Source organism: Littorina saxatilis, unplaced genomic scaffold (assembly GCF_037325665.1).
Source record: "Littorina saxatilis isolate snail1 unplaced genomic scaffold, US_GU_Lsax_2.0 scaffold_1045, whole genome shotgun sequence".
Lineage (NCBI taxonomy): Eukaryota > Metazoa > Mollusca > Gastropoda > Littorinimorpha > Littorinidae > Littorina > Littorina saxatilis.
The window spans coordinates 1-17,188 of NW_027127834.1; the positions used below are offsets into that span (position 1 = coordinate 1).

Genomic DNA, 17,188 nt, shown 5'->3' on the forward strand with positions numbered 1-17,188 from the left:
AGAGAGAGAGAGAGGGAGGGAAAGAGAGAGGGAGGGAAAGAGGGAGGAAGAGAGCGGGAGACGTCAACATCCTCAGAATGTATTTGCTGCTATGTGATTGTGTGTGTGTGTGTGTGTGTGTGTGTGTGTGTGTGGCTGTCGTTGGGACGTATTGTCTGTTTTATACCGACCCACACTGTGAAGCAATGGTCATTATTTAAAAGGACAACAATATCGTGAGTGAGTAAGGAGTCCGGGTGTTTCTTTGTGTGTGTGTGTCTGGGTGTGAGTCTGTGACTGTGTGCTCCAAAAGTATGCATGGGGATAACCTCACAGGACTTTATGAAATCTTATCCATATCCTTATCCTTGTCCTATCCTCAACCAAGAAGACGACGCCAGACCCCTTACTGATAGCCATGGTGCGCAGTTTGAATGTTGTACAGCAGCTGTTCTTTGAGCATGTCCCTCACTCGGTCAAGTTAAATTCCCTGCCTTTCCATAGTTTCTGTCTGGAGGAGCTGGTGTGGTCAAGAGCAGGCTGTTACTGACCCTGAACAGAGCAGACTGCCATAATATCATTTCGCCTTGCCCACCTCAAAAGGATAGGCGTTGCAGCCACAGCTGTATGTGACTGTGGAGAGGATGAACGAACCCCCCAGCACGTTTTACAAGCATGCCCTCTCCATGCCTCGCCGCGCGACCTGACCTTGCCAGAGAGGATAACTCTCGATGCAAAACTTTGGGAAACTGTGGAAGACCTGCGCCAAAATTGCAAGTTCATAAGATGAACGGGCTTGACATTATGAGGGACACAAGCGTCGAACGCTGAAGAAGAAGAAGACTGACCCTGTATCATGCACTACTGAATGGCGAGTCAGCGAAACAAATGTATCATAATGATTGGAAGATAGAGAATATGTGACCCTCCACCACGGAATGAGTCGCATGTCACCTTTGCATGATTTTCATATTTTTACATTTTCCTAAAGAGTTTGTTATGCTCTATCCAGTGGTGAAGACCGTTTTAGAAAAGAGCGAAAACTGTTTGAGTTATAAGCCTGTGACAAAGGTGACCCTCACACTGTTACCAGACACTCCCCGGACTTATATTGAGCCTAGCGCAGAACCGCGCGAGGTGACATGCGACTCATTTCGTGGTGGAGGGTCACATATGTTTTTGTTGTTTTATGTCATCTTTCTGTGTGTGTGTGTGCAGGGCGCTGTGCTGACTAAGGGGGTTGAGTCAAGATGAGCACGCCAGGCAAGGAGAGGAGGGAGGCGTTTGGCATCAGGGACGAGGAAAAAGAACAGTTCATCAATGATCTCTACAAGGCGAACAACATCCTGGGCATGTCTCTATTGGTGAGAGAGAAGGGGAGCGGGAAGAAAGGGGGTAAAAAAGGGAGAGGGAGAGTGGCAGACACAGCGAGGGATACGACAAGTGTATCTGTCCTGGATTGCTGGCATATCTTCCAGAGGGTCGGTTTTTAGGAAGTCCCGATCGTCTGGCGAGGTAATACCTGAAAATCTACCCGAGGGAAAATATACCAGCCATCCAAGACGAGGTGCTTAACGTTGTTATCCCTTGACCACGATGTTTCATTAAATACACTAACTTTTTTCAATTCAAATCTGCCGGTGCCTGTTTTTCTCTTGCCGAGACCTTCGCACAGCAATATTCTTGCACAAAGCTAGTTCTCATCCCCGCATTAAATACTGGTAATGAGCAAGAACAAATTAACAAAACAGAAAGCCTACATTTTCATGTCTAGTTTTCTTTCCCGTCGAAAAAGCTTAGTTAGATAATAATTTTGCTGCTGAAAATGATCCACGATTATTTTGCTCGAGACTTACCCGCCTATAACCCTACTGGGTGGGTGACTTTTGACACGATTCTACGTCTAACTGTCGCTTTCATGGTGACTATGAACCGCCACGTGTATTTGTAGAGCTTTGTAGAGCTTCAACGGCCCATTTTGGATATAGTGAACAAATGCCGAAACTTGTCAGCAGTACTTGATCTTACAAGATTGTCTCTGCATGACGTGCCGTGAGCTAAACGCGTGACTGTTTATTAAGGAGATTTCTATAGCGCATAACTAAAAGCACTATGCGCTGTAACCGAACAACAGTGGCTTCGACATCCAGAGTTCACCGCCTTGATATATAATTTTGTTTCTCTCAATTTTGTTGAGTTTTATTTTGTAATTTGTTTGTGTAAAAGATCATTTGAAATTATTGTCTTAGTTGAGCAAGCTTACATTATCGTTTGAATGGCATTTGCGGAGAAAGATGACTACCACCTGCTCCAACGTGAAGAACAAGTCGTCCTACTCAGACTCCGCACTGGACATAACAGACTAAACCATCATATGGCCGCAAAGCTGAAGTTCCCTCCCCCTTGTGTCCGTGTGGCAAGAATCAGACAGCAGAGCACATCATGCAGGCTTGTCCATACCACAGTGCTCTGAGGGACACCATCTGGCCAGAGAAGACAGCGCTACAAAAGAAGCTATACGGCCCCAGAGAGGACTTGGAGAGGACAGCAGAGCACATCCTGCAGGCTTGTCCATACCACAGTGCTCTGAGGGACACCATCTGGCCAGAGGAGACAGCGCTACAAAAGAAGCTATACGGCCCCAGAGAGGACTTGGAGAGGACAGCACGTTTCGCCCTGCAGTCTGGACTGACGATCTAACAGCGAACGACAAGAAGAAGAATGGCATTTCGTCACTTAAGTTTAGAAAATAATAATAGTGTTTGTAATCAATAACGTTCAGAAAGGCGACGACTCGTGTGTGCAGATAAATTCGTGATATCTTTGCAACCGTTCTAGGGAAATAACGAAAACGAGGCTCAGTTTCCATGGAAAACGCTTCGGTAACCATGGAATACGCAGCGCATTCACCTACTCAGGATAACAGAGACAAAGAAGCAGCTCAAGGGATCAGAAATATAAACCACACACGAGAACAGAAATAGAAATGTCATCATTTTGAATGGGTTTCAGCAATCTCGTTACTAGCATTGAAAGAAAGTGTGGAACAAAATCACATCAGCTGAATTTTTTTATTGTTTGTTTTTGCTGACGTTGAGTGTCCAGAAATATAATTTGTTAATCTAAACGAAATGGTATCATTATTTGATACTGATCTCTTTCCATTCACCCATGCTCCACTTGTCTCTCCGTATCTGTCTCTGTCTCGCTGTCTCTCTCTGTCTGTCTCTGTCTTGTCTGTCTGTCCGTCTGTCTCTGTCTGTCTGTCTGTCTGTCCGTCTGTCTCTCTCTCTCTCTCTCTCTCTCTCTCTCTCTCTCTCTCTCTCTCTCTCTCTCTCTCTCTCTCTCTCTCTTACCAGTAGTACACAAATGATTTGTCCAACGAAACGGAAACGGAAATATAAACAACTTATTCATGTCATGGATGGGGAGAAAAAAAAACGTGCAAACAAATGGATTACTGAATGAATGAACGACCAAGCAAATTAGTAAATTAATTTAACCCAAACACACCACAGATTGAATGTGACAAAATACAGAACAATGGATGAATGTCTAAATAAATAAATGAAATATTTAATTAAAGAATGAATGAGTAAACGATTGAATGAACCACCCAACGAACGAGTCGATGAATGATCAAGTAAATCAATCACTGAATAAATAAATACAAAGTGTTCTACTCTGACACTAGGTGGCGTCCCTGACAGCCGTGCTGCTAGCGATGGTTATCTACTCTTGCTTCGTCACGCTTCAGTGCATGAGGGTGACACTCATCAAGAACTTCCTGGTCGCCATTTTGTTTCAGGAGCACATCACTCTCGTTCTTCAGGTAAGTGTGAAGGCGGCCCTTGATTGACTTCGCGAAGTCTTTTTACCCAAAACTCACTGCTAAAGCTCCGTGAGGCCAGCTTCGCAAACTTTACTTCGCTTTGTCGACTTGGCCCAATGAAGGACAGGCTTTAAGTGCCGTTCACATCGCAGAATTTCAACCAACTTGTCCCCATTTTTTGTCGGTTTGAAATCGCTCCCGAATTTGCGCGGCCAAGTTAGTGCAAAGTCTGCCATGTGAACGGCCCTGATGATTAAGGTTCGATTTAAGCCAGGTTAAGCATCGACTCGAAAACTCAGTTGAGCGCTGCTTGACTCGGCCGCGACTTTGCGCAGACTTTGCGCAACTTTCCTTAGTGCGCTTACTGATTGGTTAGCTCTATCCGCTTTGTTATATTTAGCTAACCAAACTGCTCTTCCTGCATTTGGAGGTAGCTCGGATAGCTTAGCTGCTGCACTGTTCACATGGGCAGCGATTTTGATTTGACTTGGCGCCGACTAAAATCGCTTGAAAGTCGAGGGTAGAGTTTGCCGTGTGAACATCACTTAACTTGTCTGTGTCGTGACTGAGGTGGTCATGCAGGTTGGTCTGAAACTTAGGCCAAACTCTGTGTGGGTTCACTTCCAAAATACATTTACATTTTCTCCCTCTGTGATCACATTTTCAATATGTTTGTGAAGAATGTGAAAAGGTTTTGGTTGTTAACTCGTGAGCACCTTAGAAACATCTCAATTTGGGGTCAGTATTAACTCTTTTAAACAAATTGGCGGGTTTCTCGTAACATCCAGTGCAAGAGAAATAAAATGTTCATATTTTTTCCAATCGACAACAGAGCCATTACATCTATTAGGACATGAGAAATTCGACGCTTATTTTTAAATTCTTAAATCAAAGAGTGCGGAAATAGGCATCGCTCTGAGCATACACACGATTTACCTCTGGTGGCAGATCATCACTTCACAAAGTGGTTTGGTGTCAGCTCACATTGCAAGCTTTAGGCAATTGTCTGATGAAACACGCTGACATCATTCTGTCATTCGGATGTACTTAATTGTGATTGCCCTGGTTATCTGCTTTTCCTTGAAAGTTTGTCAACGTTTTTTCTCTTGTTTCTCGTTTGTTTCGTGTTTTTAGCAAGCGCAAATAATAGGCAATTTATCAAGCTGAAAGTGCCTCTACGCATTTCTAATCGTCTGATTGTTACTTTGCACGTAGCGGACCCCCCGCAGCAAATTGATGTCTACGATTTCTGTACTCTCATACAGCTACGTGATTTTGGCGTCATTGTTCATTTTCTAATCTTGTGTTTGTCTGTGAAAGACACCTTGAAGCAAAATGACGTCCGAGACCTTTTGAGTCTCTCTCTTTTTATTTAAACAACGATTTAGCTGATGAATCCACGCTGAAGTATCATTGTGCATTTTCTAATCATTTGTTTTTGTGATGGCTAATTGCGTGTGAAAGACGCCTTGAAGCAAATTGAAATGTGAGACCTTTTGAGTGCTATTCATTTGCGTTTTTATTTAACAACGATTTAGCTGATGAATCCAAACTAAAGTGTCGTTGTGCATTTGTTAAAACGTGTGCTCATGTGAAAGCCTGAACGTTAAGATGCCTCGGAGCACTTCAAATTGTAAACCGTCTCCCATCAGAGTCTCTGTCAATCCAGCGAAAAGTGTCACTGCGCTTGTCCTAAGGCACCAAAAAAAAGTCTGTTTACGGTAACATAGGCAAAAAAATAGGGTCGGTAGGTCGGGAAATTTTTTATTTCAATTTTTTTTTCTCCAAAAAAACATATTTTTAATTTATTTTGCCCAAAAAACAGACTTTTTTTTTCTTTTTTTTTTCTTTTTTTCATTTTTATTTATTTTTTCTTTTTCCCCAAATGCCAAAAAAAAGAGTCTAGGGTCGCGCAAAAAAATAGGGTCGGTCGGGATACCGTAAACAGACTATTTTTTTGTTGTTGTCCTAATCGTTAGTTTACTTCAAGGCCTGAGCGTAAAATATATCCGAGAGCAATGCTTTGGCAACCACAAATGATCAAGCCATTTTGTAGTCCTTTTTGTCAGTTATGCTGACTGTAGTTCCGTGCTGAAGGCTCGTTTGGGAGGGGGATGACTGTAATTTAGAAGGACTGCACGGAAGGAAGACGACGTGTGTATCTGTCATTCGTTTCCTTGGTCCTTCTGAGATTGAACGTCACACAACCGGCTTTTGACAAGGTGTAATCAAACACATCTCTCTGTCTTTGTTTCTGTCTGTCTGTCTGTCTGTCTGTCTCTGTCTGTCTCTGTCTGTCTGTTTCTGTCTGTCTGTCTGTCTGTTTCTCTCTCTCTCTCTCTCTCTCTCTCTCTCTCTCTCTCTCTCTCTCTCTCTCTCTCTCTCTCTCTCTCTCTCTCTCTCTCTCTCTCTCTCTCTGCCTGTCTGTCTGTCTGTCTGCATGTATGTCTCTCTTTCTCTCTCTCTCTCTCTCTCTCTCTCTCTCTCTCTCTCTCTCTCTCTCTCTCTGCCTGTCTCTCTCTCTCTCTCTCTCTCTGTCTCTGTCTCTGTCTGTCTGTCTGTCTGTCTCTATGTCTGTCTTTATGTGTGTCTCTATGTATCTGTCTCAGTCACTGTCCCAGTCTCTGTCTCTGTCTGTCTCTCTTTATGTAGAACAGGTACCCGATTCACGGATACATTATTTTATGAAAGACTGCTGGTCACTCATTGTAACCAAGGATCCATTGACTCATTCAATTGAAAAACAGATCTAAAGAATTGGAATAATAAAACAAGTCGCGTAAGGCGAAAATACAATATTTAGTCAAGTAGCTGTCGAACTCACAGAATGAAACTGAACGCAACGCAACGCAGCAAGACCGTATACTCGTAGCATCGTCACTCCACCGCCCGTGGCAAAGGCAGTGCCAGTGGAATTGACAAGAAGAGCGGGGTAGTAGTTGCGCTAAGAAGGATAGCACGCTTTTCTGTACCTCTCTTTGTTTTAACTTTCTGAGCGTGTTTTTAATCCAAACATATCATATCTATATGTTTTTGGAATCAGGAACCGACAAGGAATACGATGAAAGTGTTTTTAAATTGATTTGGACAATTTAATTTTGATAATAATTTTTATATATTTAATTTTCAGAGCTTGTTTTTAATCCGAATGTAACATATTTATATGTTTTTGGAATCAGCAAATGATGGAGAATAAGATAAACGTAAATTTGGATCGTTTGATAAATTTTTATTTTTTTTTACAATTTTCAGATTTTTAATGACCAAAGTCATTAATTAATTTTTAAGCCACCAAGCTGAAATGCAATACCGAAGTCCGGGCTTCGTCGAAGATTACTTGACCAAAATTTCAACCAATTTGGTTGAAAAATGAGGGCGTGACAGTGCCGCCTCAACTTTCACGAAAAGCCGGATATGACGTCATCAAAGACATTTATCAAAAAAATGAAAAAAACATATGGGGATATCAATCCCAGGAACTCTCATGTCAAATTTCATAAAGATCGGTCCAGTAGTTTGGTCTGAATTGCTCTACACGCACACACACACACACACACATACACACACACATACACACACACATACACCACGACCCTCGTTTCGATTCCCCCTCGATGTTAAAATATTTAGTCAAAACTTGACTAAATATAAAAAGGATTGAATGAACGGGTGACGTGGCCAGCAAGGTAGGCGAGTTCAGTTCAGTCCAATGACCAGAACAGTCGTTTGGAGACACGCTCCGCCATTCTGTCTGATGCACTCTAATTAAAAAGGTTTGGAATTCATTAGACTATCAAGTGAAAAGTACCTTCCTTTAAAATGTAATTCAGTAAACATGTCACAACACCTTTGAAGACTCATTAATTCGACAAGTTTGGCTGCGGAACGAAGTTGAGGGGTGGATGTTGCAGTGAGTGCTGGGACGGGGCGGCGTGGGAGCATACTGGGAGAAGGAACAAGCGTCGGGACAAGCGAGAGAGGATGAAAAAACAATAAAAAGAGAAGAAGAAAAGAGAAACAAGAAAAGTTTTTTTTTAAATAAGAGACAGCGTGTGTTCACTTTCACTTACGAGTAGGATTTCTTTTGTTTTTCCACTTTGTTGATCGCACCCACAGTCGTTGTGCTGCTTTCATTTCCTATCTTTGTTTTTGTTGTCCAGGCCCTGGTGTACTTCGCGCGGAACGAGCGGCTGCCCGACATCCGCTGCCTGTTCCGCAACACGTCCTTCTGCGAGGCGCTGATCGCTAGCTCCAAGTACTTCGAGCTCACCGCCCTCTGTTGGCTAGCCGTCATCTCCTACAACCAGTGGTGCCGCTCCAAGCCCAAGCTCAACAACCGGTTCAACTTTCTAACCATCTTTCTGATTGGCTGGATCACGCCCATCCTTCCCACAGCGGTGTGGGTCGGTCTGATGGCCCACAAGGACGAGAGTGACGCCACCAAGTGCTGGCCTGGCCACAACAGCAAGGCTGAGATCGCCATCTTGGAGGGGTCCAAGCTGCTCTTCATTCTCATCGCCCTGGGCTTCCTAGCCCTCAACTACTTCAATCTCTACCACGGGCGCGAGATCATCAACGTGGAGGAGGTTCTCAAACAGCGCACAGAGTCCCACATGGCCTCCTGCGTCTGGTTCTGGTTCACCTTGGCTCACGTGGTCTACGTCTCCGCCACGCATGCGCAGTACCACCCCCTGGACTTCCGGTCGATGACGGCGTGGTCTTACATCTTGACAGTGTTGCTATCCAGCGGTGGTTTAGTGGCCGCGACTTGTTTCTGCTTTGTGGACCAGGACGTTAGAGAGATGCTGAAATCGTACAAGCCTTAACGTGACAGCTTTAACTGAACTAGCAATACGAGGTTAGTGAATTATTGCTGAGCGACTGTGCCGTGAATTTCAATTATTGACAAGACTCACAGCTAAAACAGACAAATCTTGAGAATCCAGAGAGTTATATTCTTGTAAACCACTGACACCGTACAAGTCTTATCCTAACAGCTATGGCTATACAGAGCGAGGTTAGTTCGTTGTGGTCGAGTGACTTTTTGGAGGCTTTTATTTCATTCCTGAGGGATGTTGACAAAGATTCAGCCTGCATTTGACCAGCGACAAATCAAAGTTGTTGACGCATGAAAGTGTTGTGCTTGGGTGACATTGGAAGTCTTCACATGACAGCCTTGACTAAACACATAATGCGAGGTTGGGAGTAATGGTTGAGTGGCCGTGCTGTGGTTTTCATTTATTTTTTTGGAGAAGGTTTGAAACTTAAAGTGGCCTGTTTTTGAGAGAATGCCGAATTATGAACGCATGTGAGTGTGTGATAATTGGGAGAACCTAACATCCTACAAGTCTTGACATGACAACTGTGACTCTTAAGGAAATGACGCGGCGGTTGTGTGATTGCGTCATATAAGGCTTATGATTGAAGCTGACCTGGTTTTGAGAAGATTTTGAGCCTGAATGCCTGAGAATTTGGTTTTCGGGCGACACTGAAGTTGTACAAGTCGGAGCATGACAGATGTGTACATATCTATAAAACAAATATATAAGAAAAAAACATTTAAAAAAAACCGTGCGGCTATGTAGCGGTGTTTGTGTGTCAGCTGGACAGACCCACCACAGTGGCCTGACACGTCTACGGCAGTCTAGAGGACCCGCAGCGCACTGCAACCTTTATTGCAGAGACTGGAGTGCTCATCTGACGAACGACAAGAAGAGGAAGACCAACTGCAGAGTAGTACCAGCGTGTGCTTAAACGTAGTTTCGATGAAAACGACACCGGCATAAATCTAAACAACAAAGGGAAGGAAGCGCTCTTAATGCATTCGACATGTGTAATAGAGTAGGTGAGCGTTATTCTGAACCAGTCTCCTGGCACCTGAGAGAATAACAAGCATTGACATGAACAATAGACTTTAATCCTCAAAAGAACAATGATCGCCGCAAGCTCATAATTATGTTCCTCATTCTCCAAGTTCTTATTCTCGAGACACCGGAATAAAGTTTCGTCTGAAGAGCAAATGTTGACAAGGGAGTCATTTGCGGTATCAAATCGTTATAAAAATAATGCCACACTGCACGGAAAGCAATGGAGGTGTTGAATGTTGGTGTGTGTCAAAGTGGAGGGATGCTCTCAACGCATGTGAACGTGTGGACAAATCTGTGAAGGTTTTTCTGATAGTTTCCACGTGGAGGAAGGTATGCCGTTCAACGTTCACTGTTCACCATGACAACTCAAGATTACTGAATGTTGCGTTATGCCCTTTTTGATCCCATCACAGTTACATTTCCTATCCAGCTCCATTGTTGTAATGAAGACAGTGTTGTTGAATACAGAACAGAGTATGGAGAAAAGCGGGTGCGTGTCTGTTTCTTGCCTGTGTGCGCGCACGTGAACTTATATGGGTTTTGAGCAGGTGTGTGTGTGTGTGTGTGTGTGTGTGTGTGTGTGTGTATGTGTGTGTGTGTGTGTTATGTGTGTGTTATGTGTGTGTGTGTGTGTTTCGTGTGTGTGTTTGTGTGTGTGTGTGTGTGTGTGTGTGTGTGTTGTGTGTGTGTGTGTGTGTGTGTTATGTGTGTGTGTGTGTGTGTTTGTATGTGTGTGTGTGTGTTATGTGTGTGTGTGTGTGTGTGTGTGTGTGTGTGTGTTTCATGTCTGTGCCTGCCTGTTTTCCGCTTGGTGTTCTTTCCGTATATATGTCAGTCTATTAGTTATTGTGTGTACGTGCTTTTATCTGCAATTAGTAATGAGCAGTTTGCCGGCCGCCAGCCTGATATTGAAATGCCTGTCTTGGACGAGAAAAACAACAACTTATCATTGAGGGTAAATATCAACGAGACCAGTGAAACCTTACACAATTCCGGGGTGTGTTGACCTCCAGAGTTAACGTGAGTCTAGTTGACCGTCTTCAAATCTATGGTAACAATGGGGTCATGTTATTGTAAAAGGAAAAAAAAGAATCACTTAATTAATTTTGGAAGCTGGAGCTTTACAACTTCCTTCTCTTCTGGGGATTGAATATGATTGATCACAGTCATTGCGGTATTTCTTTAAGAAAAGGGGGAAAAAGAGAGAAAATTGGCATGTCCTTCAAAGTTTATGACACAAAAGCTTTCACACTTCACTAACTCCTAAGGTTAGATAACCTGTAGATATGACTAAATTGTGGAAAACCCTCGTCAATGTTCAAGGCTCCAATGCTGATTGGGTTCAAGTTTAGGTCATGTAAATGTTTATCTTGAACGTTTTTGAAGTCAAATCTGGTCAACGTCGCACAATTGAAGAATTTGAGGACCTCTAGACATGACCTACGTCTGGTTTCAAGCAGAAGAACAATGTTTATTACGCGTAAGAGCGATAAATAAAAACGCCAATCAATGCTAAACTCATGCGTGAACGAAGACGAATAAACAAATAACCACGAGTCTACTTCAGACACACAAACAAAGCCAAAAAAAGAAGACAGACCATAGAAGAAAAAGAACTATAGATATAACGATTTACAAACCAACACGATCGGATGGATAACATATCTGTGACAGGGGAGGCTACCGCTCCTTTCACAGCAGACTCTGCCCCCGAGTTGTTGGCCTTTAAGTCAACACCGGTTGATTGTGGAATTCTGTTTGTGATGGGGTCTGGTGGTTTCCGATTGTCTGCATGTTCATGGAAACCTTCGGGTTTGCATAACAGTTTTTATAGGGCTAAGAAATTAGCCCTAACATTTTCAATCCTGTTTGATTGCACTTCGCTTCCCGAGGTGATCGTAGTGTTTCGGCACTCGGTTACATATCGATTTGGTTTTGTTTGCAAATCGTTACATCTGTTCTATCGTCTGTCTTTTTCTTTTTTCTGCTTCGTGTACATGTGCCTACAGAGGGCCCTAGGGTCGCAACGTTGCCTTTATCTGGTTTCAAGGTCATTAGGGGTTGGAGATCAATAGGTCTGAAATTGTATTGTGTTTAAATTCTTGTAAGTAAAGCGTCAGATCATTTCTCATACGTACTGGTCGTATTACCATTTTCCCCACGTCTTTGCTTGTGTGTTTGTTTGTTTGTTTGTTTGTTCGTTTGTTTGTTTGTTCGTTTGTTTGTGTGTTTGTTTTCGGGGTTGTTTTTGTTTTGGTGGGGTTTTTTTGCGGGTGTATTTTAGCGTCTGTTTTTTGGTAGCAAACTATCGATCGCGGCAGTTTTCAGTTTGACTAAATAGAATACGTTAACATGGTTACACAAGTGTCAAGCACCAGACTGTGGGAAGCCCCGGGCAGTGGAAGGTGTCAGCAATACGGTGACAGGTTGAGGCCACTTGTCTTGAAAGAAGGGGGCGAGCTCGAGTCGGGACGTCAACCTTGTCTCACAGAACGGAGCTACCCCCGAGTCACAGCCAGTAAGCACGGGGGATAACCGGTCAAATGCCGAACAGAAGCCGAATGCCGCTCATGACACGTGTGAAGGCAAGTTTTGTCTGTTTTCTAGGTATTGTTTGATTTATGTCGGGATTTAAAGTAAGCTACTGATTCAGCGATGACTAAATTTGTTTCTCGATGCATAAAAAGTCAGGGAGCGATTGATATTTGCCCGTAAATATCCTTCAAAGCTGAAAATGTCCGCGATCGAGCACCGGAAATGGCTGTTCGATGGGTTTTGCAAGTAGAAATGTGCTTTATTTCACCAAATCAGCTCGTATTTGGTGTGGGTACGGGATTCTAGAGGACGAAGGAGTCATAAGAGGTGCAAAGAAGTGCTATTTGGGAGTAGAATAAATCTTCCGAGACAGTAGACAAGAGAAGGTCATATTTGAGAGAGGAGCGCGTAGGCCGATTGTCTTTCCGACAAGCGAATGATACAGCAGATTAATCATTCGTTTTGACCAGAAACCTAGTCTCTAGTTTTTATGAATGAGTTTTTTAATTAAAACAATCACGAGAACTCTCTCGCTTAGCCTAATGGCTGTTCGATGGGTTTCGCAAGTAGAAATGTGCTTTATTTCACCAAATCAGCTCGTATTTGACATCGGTTTGGTATATATATATATATTTTCTAATCCTACCGCGAACTGGATAGCAGACGCGGCACGACTGTTGCACCACACTTTGAAGGGGATATAGCTCAGTTGGTAGCGCGCTGGATTTGTATTCAGTTGGCCGCTGTCAGCGTGAGTTCGATCCCAGGTTCGGCGGAAATTTATTTCAGAGTCAAATTTGTGTGCAGACTCTCTTCGGTGTCCGAACTCCCCCCCCCCCCCCCCCCCCCCCCTGTACACTACATTGGGTGTGCACGTTAAAGATCCCACGATTGACAAAAGGGTCTTTCCTGGCAAAAATTGCTTAGGCACAGTTAATAATTGTCTACCTATACCCGTGTGACTTGGAATAATAGGCCGTGAAAGGTAAATATGCGCCGAAATGGCTGCAATTACTGGCCGTATAAAATTTCATCTCACACGGCATCACTGCAGAGCGCCTAGAACTGTACCCACGGAATATGCGCGATATAAGCCTCATTGATTGATTGATTGAAGTAATCCCACACTTTGAAGTAAATTACTTCAAAGTGTGGGGATGTGCCCCACACTTTGAAGTAAACCCATTTTTTACTTCAAAGTGTGGGGGGATCTTCCCACACTTTGAAGTAAACTCAGTTTTTACTTCAAAGTGTGGGGGGATCTTCCCACACTTCGAAGTAACTTACTTCAAAGCGTGGGACTTTTGCATCGCCTGTTTGAGCCTGATGATTTTGTCAAAAAAAATGGCAAAGTCTTTTGGATGAGTGAACAGAAAAAGTGAGCGAGCCAAGAAACATAGGGATGTTTGTTATCAGGCTTTAAAGGCATATGTACTCGATGACTATACACGCTAATTGCTTTACCAACAGCTGGAGACATGCTAAATTAAGTTCCCTGCAAAATATTGTGGTCTAGGACCCCTTCAATGTTGAGATATGTTAATTTTCATTTTGATCTGGATCGTCCTATTTATAGATTTGGCAACACATGTAACGTTGATGCAAGGGAGCTAACACCGCGGCTTTGTTGACATCCTCACTTTTTCAGAGGCTAGAACAAGCTGTAATGCATGTATTATGGTCCGCGCATGGTGACATATCGTCATTATATGGTCTTATGGTGCGTTTGACATCGATTATGGGCAAACTACACTTTGTAAACACGGGAGCGCGTACATATGCCTTTAAGCAATGTCCCATTGTTGAGTATGACGAAAACTCGTGGTGACGATTTTAAAACATGTTGGGTCACGCATGGTCCAACCTTACATGGTCCAACCTTACATGGTCCAACCTTACATGGTCCAACCTTACATGGTCCAATCTTACATGGTCCAATCTTACATGGTCCAACCTTACATGGTCCAATCGTGCATGGTCCAATCTTACATGGTCCAATCTTACATGGTCCAACCTTACATGGTCCAATCTTACATGGTCCAACCTTGCATGGTCCAACCTTGCATGGTCCAATCTTACATGGTCCAATCTTACATGGTCCAACCTTACATGGTCCAATCTTACATGGTCCAACCTTGCATGGTCCAACCTTGCATGGTCCAACCTTACATGGACAACCTTACATGGTCCAACCTTACATGGTCTAACCTTACCATGTCCAACCTTACATGGTCCAATCTTACATGGTCCAACCTTACATGGTCCAATCTTACATGGTCCAATATTACATGGTCCAACCTTACATGGTCCAACCTTACATGGTGCAACCTTACATGGTCCAACCTTACATGGTCCAATCTTACATGGTCCAATCTTACATGGTCCAATAATATATATGGACCATGTAAGATTGGACCATGTAAGGTTGGACCATGTAATGTTGGACCATGTAAGGTTGGACCATGTAAGATTGGACCATGCGTGACCCAACATGTTTTAAAATCGTCACCACGAGTTTTCGTCACACTCAACAATGGGACATTGCTTAAAGCCATATGTACTCGATGACTATATATATACACGCTAATTGCTTTACCCACAGCTGGAGACATGCTAAATTAAGTTCCCTGCAAGATATTGTGGTCTAGGACCCCTTAAATGTTGAGATATTTGAATTTTTATTTTGATCTAGATCGTCCTATTTATAGATTTGCCAACAGAGGTAGCGTTGACGCAAGGGAAATAACTCCGCGTCTTTGTTGACATCCTCACTTTTTCAGAGGCTAGAACAAGCTGTAATGCATGTATATGGTCCGCGCATGGCGACATATCGCCATTACATGGTCTTATGGTGCGTTTGACATCGATTATGGGCAAACTACACTTTGTAAACACGGGAGCGCGTACATATGCCTTTAAAGCCTGATAACAAACATCACTATGTTTCTTGGCTCGCTCACTTTTTCTGTTCACTCATCCAAAAGACTGCCATTTTTTTGACAAAATCATCAGGCTCAAACAGGCAATGCAAAAGTCCCACGCTTTGAAGTAAGTTACTTCAAAGTGTGGGAAGATCCCCCCACACTTTGAAGTAAAAACTGAGTTTACTTCAACGTGTGGGAAGATCCCCCCACACTTTGAAGTAAAAAATGGGTTTACTTCAAAGTGTGGGGCACATCCCCACACTTTGAAGTAATTTACTTCAAAGTGTGGGATTACTTCAAAGTGTGGTGCAACAGTCGTACCGCGTTCGCGGTAGGATTAGAAAAAATATATATATATACCAAACCGATGTCAAATTTATACGAGCTGATTTGGTGAAATAAAGCACATTTCTACTTGCGAAACCCATCGAACAGCCATTAGGCTAAGCGAGAGAGTTCTCGTGATTGTTTTAATTAAAAAACTCATTCATAAAAACTAGAGACTAGGTTTCTGGTCAAAACGAATGATTAATTTGCTGTATCATTCGCTTGTCGGAAAGAGAATCGGCCTACGCGCTCCTCTCTCAAATATGACCTTCTCTTGTCTACTGTCTCGGAAGATTTATTCTACTCCCAAATAGCACTTCTTTGCACCTCTTATGACTCCTTCGTCCTCTAGAATCCCGTACCCATACCAAATACGAGCTGATTTGGTGAAATAAAGCACATTTCTACTTGCAAAACCCATCGAACAGCCATTTCCGGTGCTCGATCGCGGACATTTTCAGCTTTGAAGGATATTTACGGGCAAATATCAATCGCTCCCTGACTTTTTATGCATCGAGAAACAAATTTAGTCATCGCTGAATCAGTAGCTTACCTTAAATCCCGACATAAATCAAACAATACCTAGAAAACAGACAAAACTTGCCTTCACACGTGTCATGAGCGGCATTCGGCTTCTGTTCGGCATTTGACCGGTTATCCCCCGTGGTAAGTGGGACAGGAAACAGGTGGATTTTAAAGGCTGACGTCTCTCATAACTTCAAAATCAGTTTCAACAAAAAGATGGAGTGGGTGTGGAGATACAGAAATAGAGACTGAAACGCAGAGAGAGTGAGAGAACGAGAAAGATAGAGAACAGAGACACCCCCGAGTCACAGATAGTAACAAAGGAAACAGGTGAATTTTGATGGCTTAGGGGTATACGTCTCTCATAATAATTAACTTCAAAATGTCAACAATGGTGTGAGAGGAGTGGAGATAACGAAATAGAGACTGATTCACACAGAGAGTGAGATAACGAAATAGAGACTGATTCACAGAGAGAGTGAGATAACGAAATAGAGACTGATTCACAGAGAGAGTGAGATAACGAAATAGAGACTGATTCACAGAGAGAGTGAGATAACGAGAAAAGAGAGAGAGAGATGTCAATTGAAATTTTATTTTGGCATAATCATTAAAACAAGTTCTTTTACAACCAGCCCTCGCCAGAGAGAGAGAGAGAGAGAGAGAGAGAGAGAGAGAGAGAGAGAGAGAGAGAGAGAGAGAGAGAGAGAGAGAGAGAGAGAGAGAGAGAGAGAGAGAGAGAGAGAGAGAGAGAGAGAGAGAGAGTGAGAGTGAGAGAGACGAGGTATTACACACCGGTACGACCGAACATAAGGTATCAATAAACTCCTCTTGTGCAGCGGGTTGAAAGTATACCCTGATCCCTCGGAGATATACCTCCACTCCGGTCTGAACGACCTCACGTGACATGTTATATGGTAGAAGAGCATGCTGTCGCTTATTCTCCTTCTGAAGATGAGGTATACCCTCAGTTCGGTTAGACTGAAACGATGCTCAAGCAGTGGAATTTGTGTGTGGTTTGTTTCAGAGCAAAATGTTATTTTATCCAAACAAGAAGATATTCTCGCGCACCGCCTTGTTCAGGATATCCACAAGTTGACAATGATGTGTGCGAAATAAATAAACAATGAAACGAACAAGAACGGACGGACGGACGGGCAGACTGACGGACGGACTGACGGACGGACCGACGGGCAGAT

At 43.2% G+C, this 17,188-nt stretch overlaps 1 protein-coding gene across 1 annotated transcript; it reads left to right on the forward strand.

Moving 5' to 3' along the window:
- The first annotated feature begins 912 nt into the window (after positions 1–912).
- LOC138956199 (calcitonin receptor-like protein 1) lies at positions 913–10,155 on the forward strand. Its single transcript, XM_070327618.1, has 3 exons — positions 913–1,343; positions 3,674–3,811; positions 7,972–10,155. Exons 1-3 carry the CDS (start codon positions 1,230–1,232, stop codon positions 8,635–8,637), a joined length of 918 nt encoding a protein of 305 aa, XP_070183719.1. The 5' UTR covers positions 913–1,229; the 3' UTR covers positions 8,638–10,155.
- Positions 10,156–17,188: the final 7,033 nt, after the last annotated feature.

Coding starts and splice junctions, on each gene's coding strand:
- LOC138956199 (XM_070327618.1), top strand. CDS start 1,230: ATGAGCACGCCAGGCAAGGAGAGGAGGGAGGCGTTTGGCATCAGGGAC. Junction 1,344..3,673: donor TCCTGGGCATGTCTCTATTG/GTGAGAGAGAAG, acceptor CTCTGACACTAG/GTGGCGTCCCTGACAGCCGT. Junction 3,812..7,971: donor ACATCACTCTCGTTCTTCAG/GTAAGTGTGAAG, acceptor TTTGTTGTCCAG/GCCCTGGTGTACTTCGCGCG.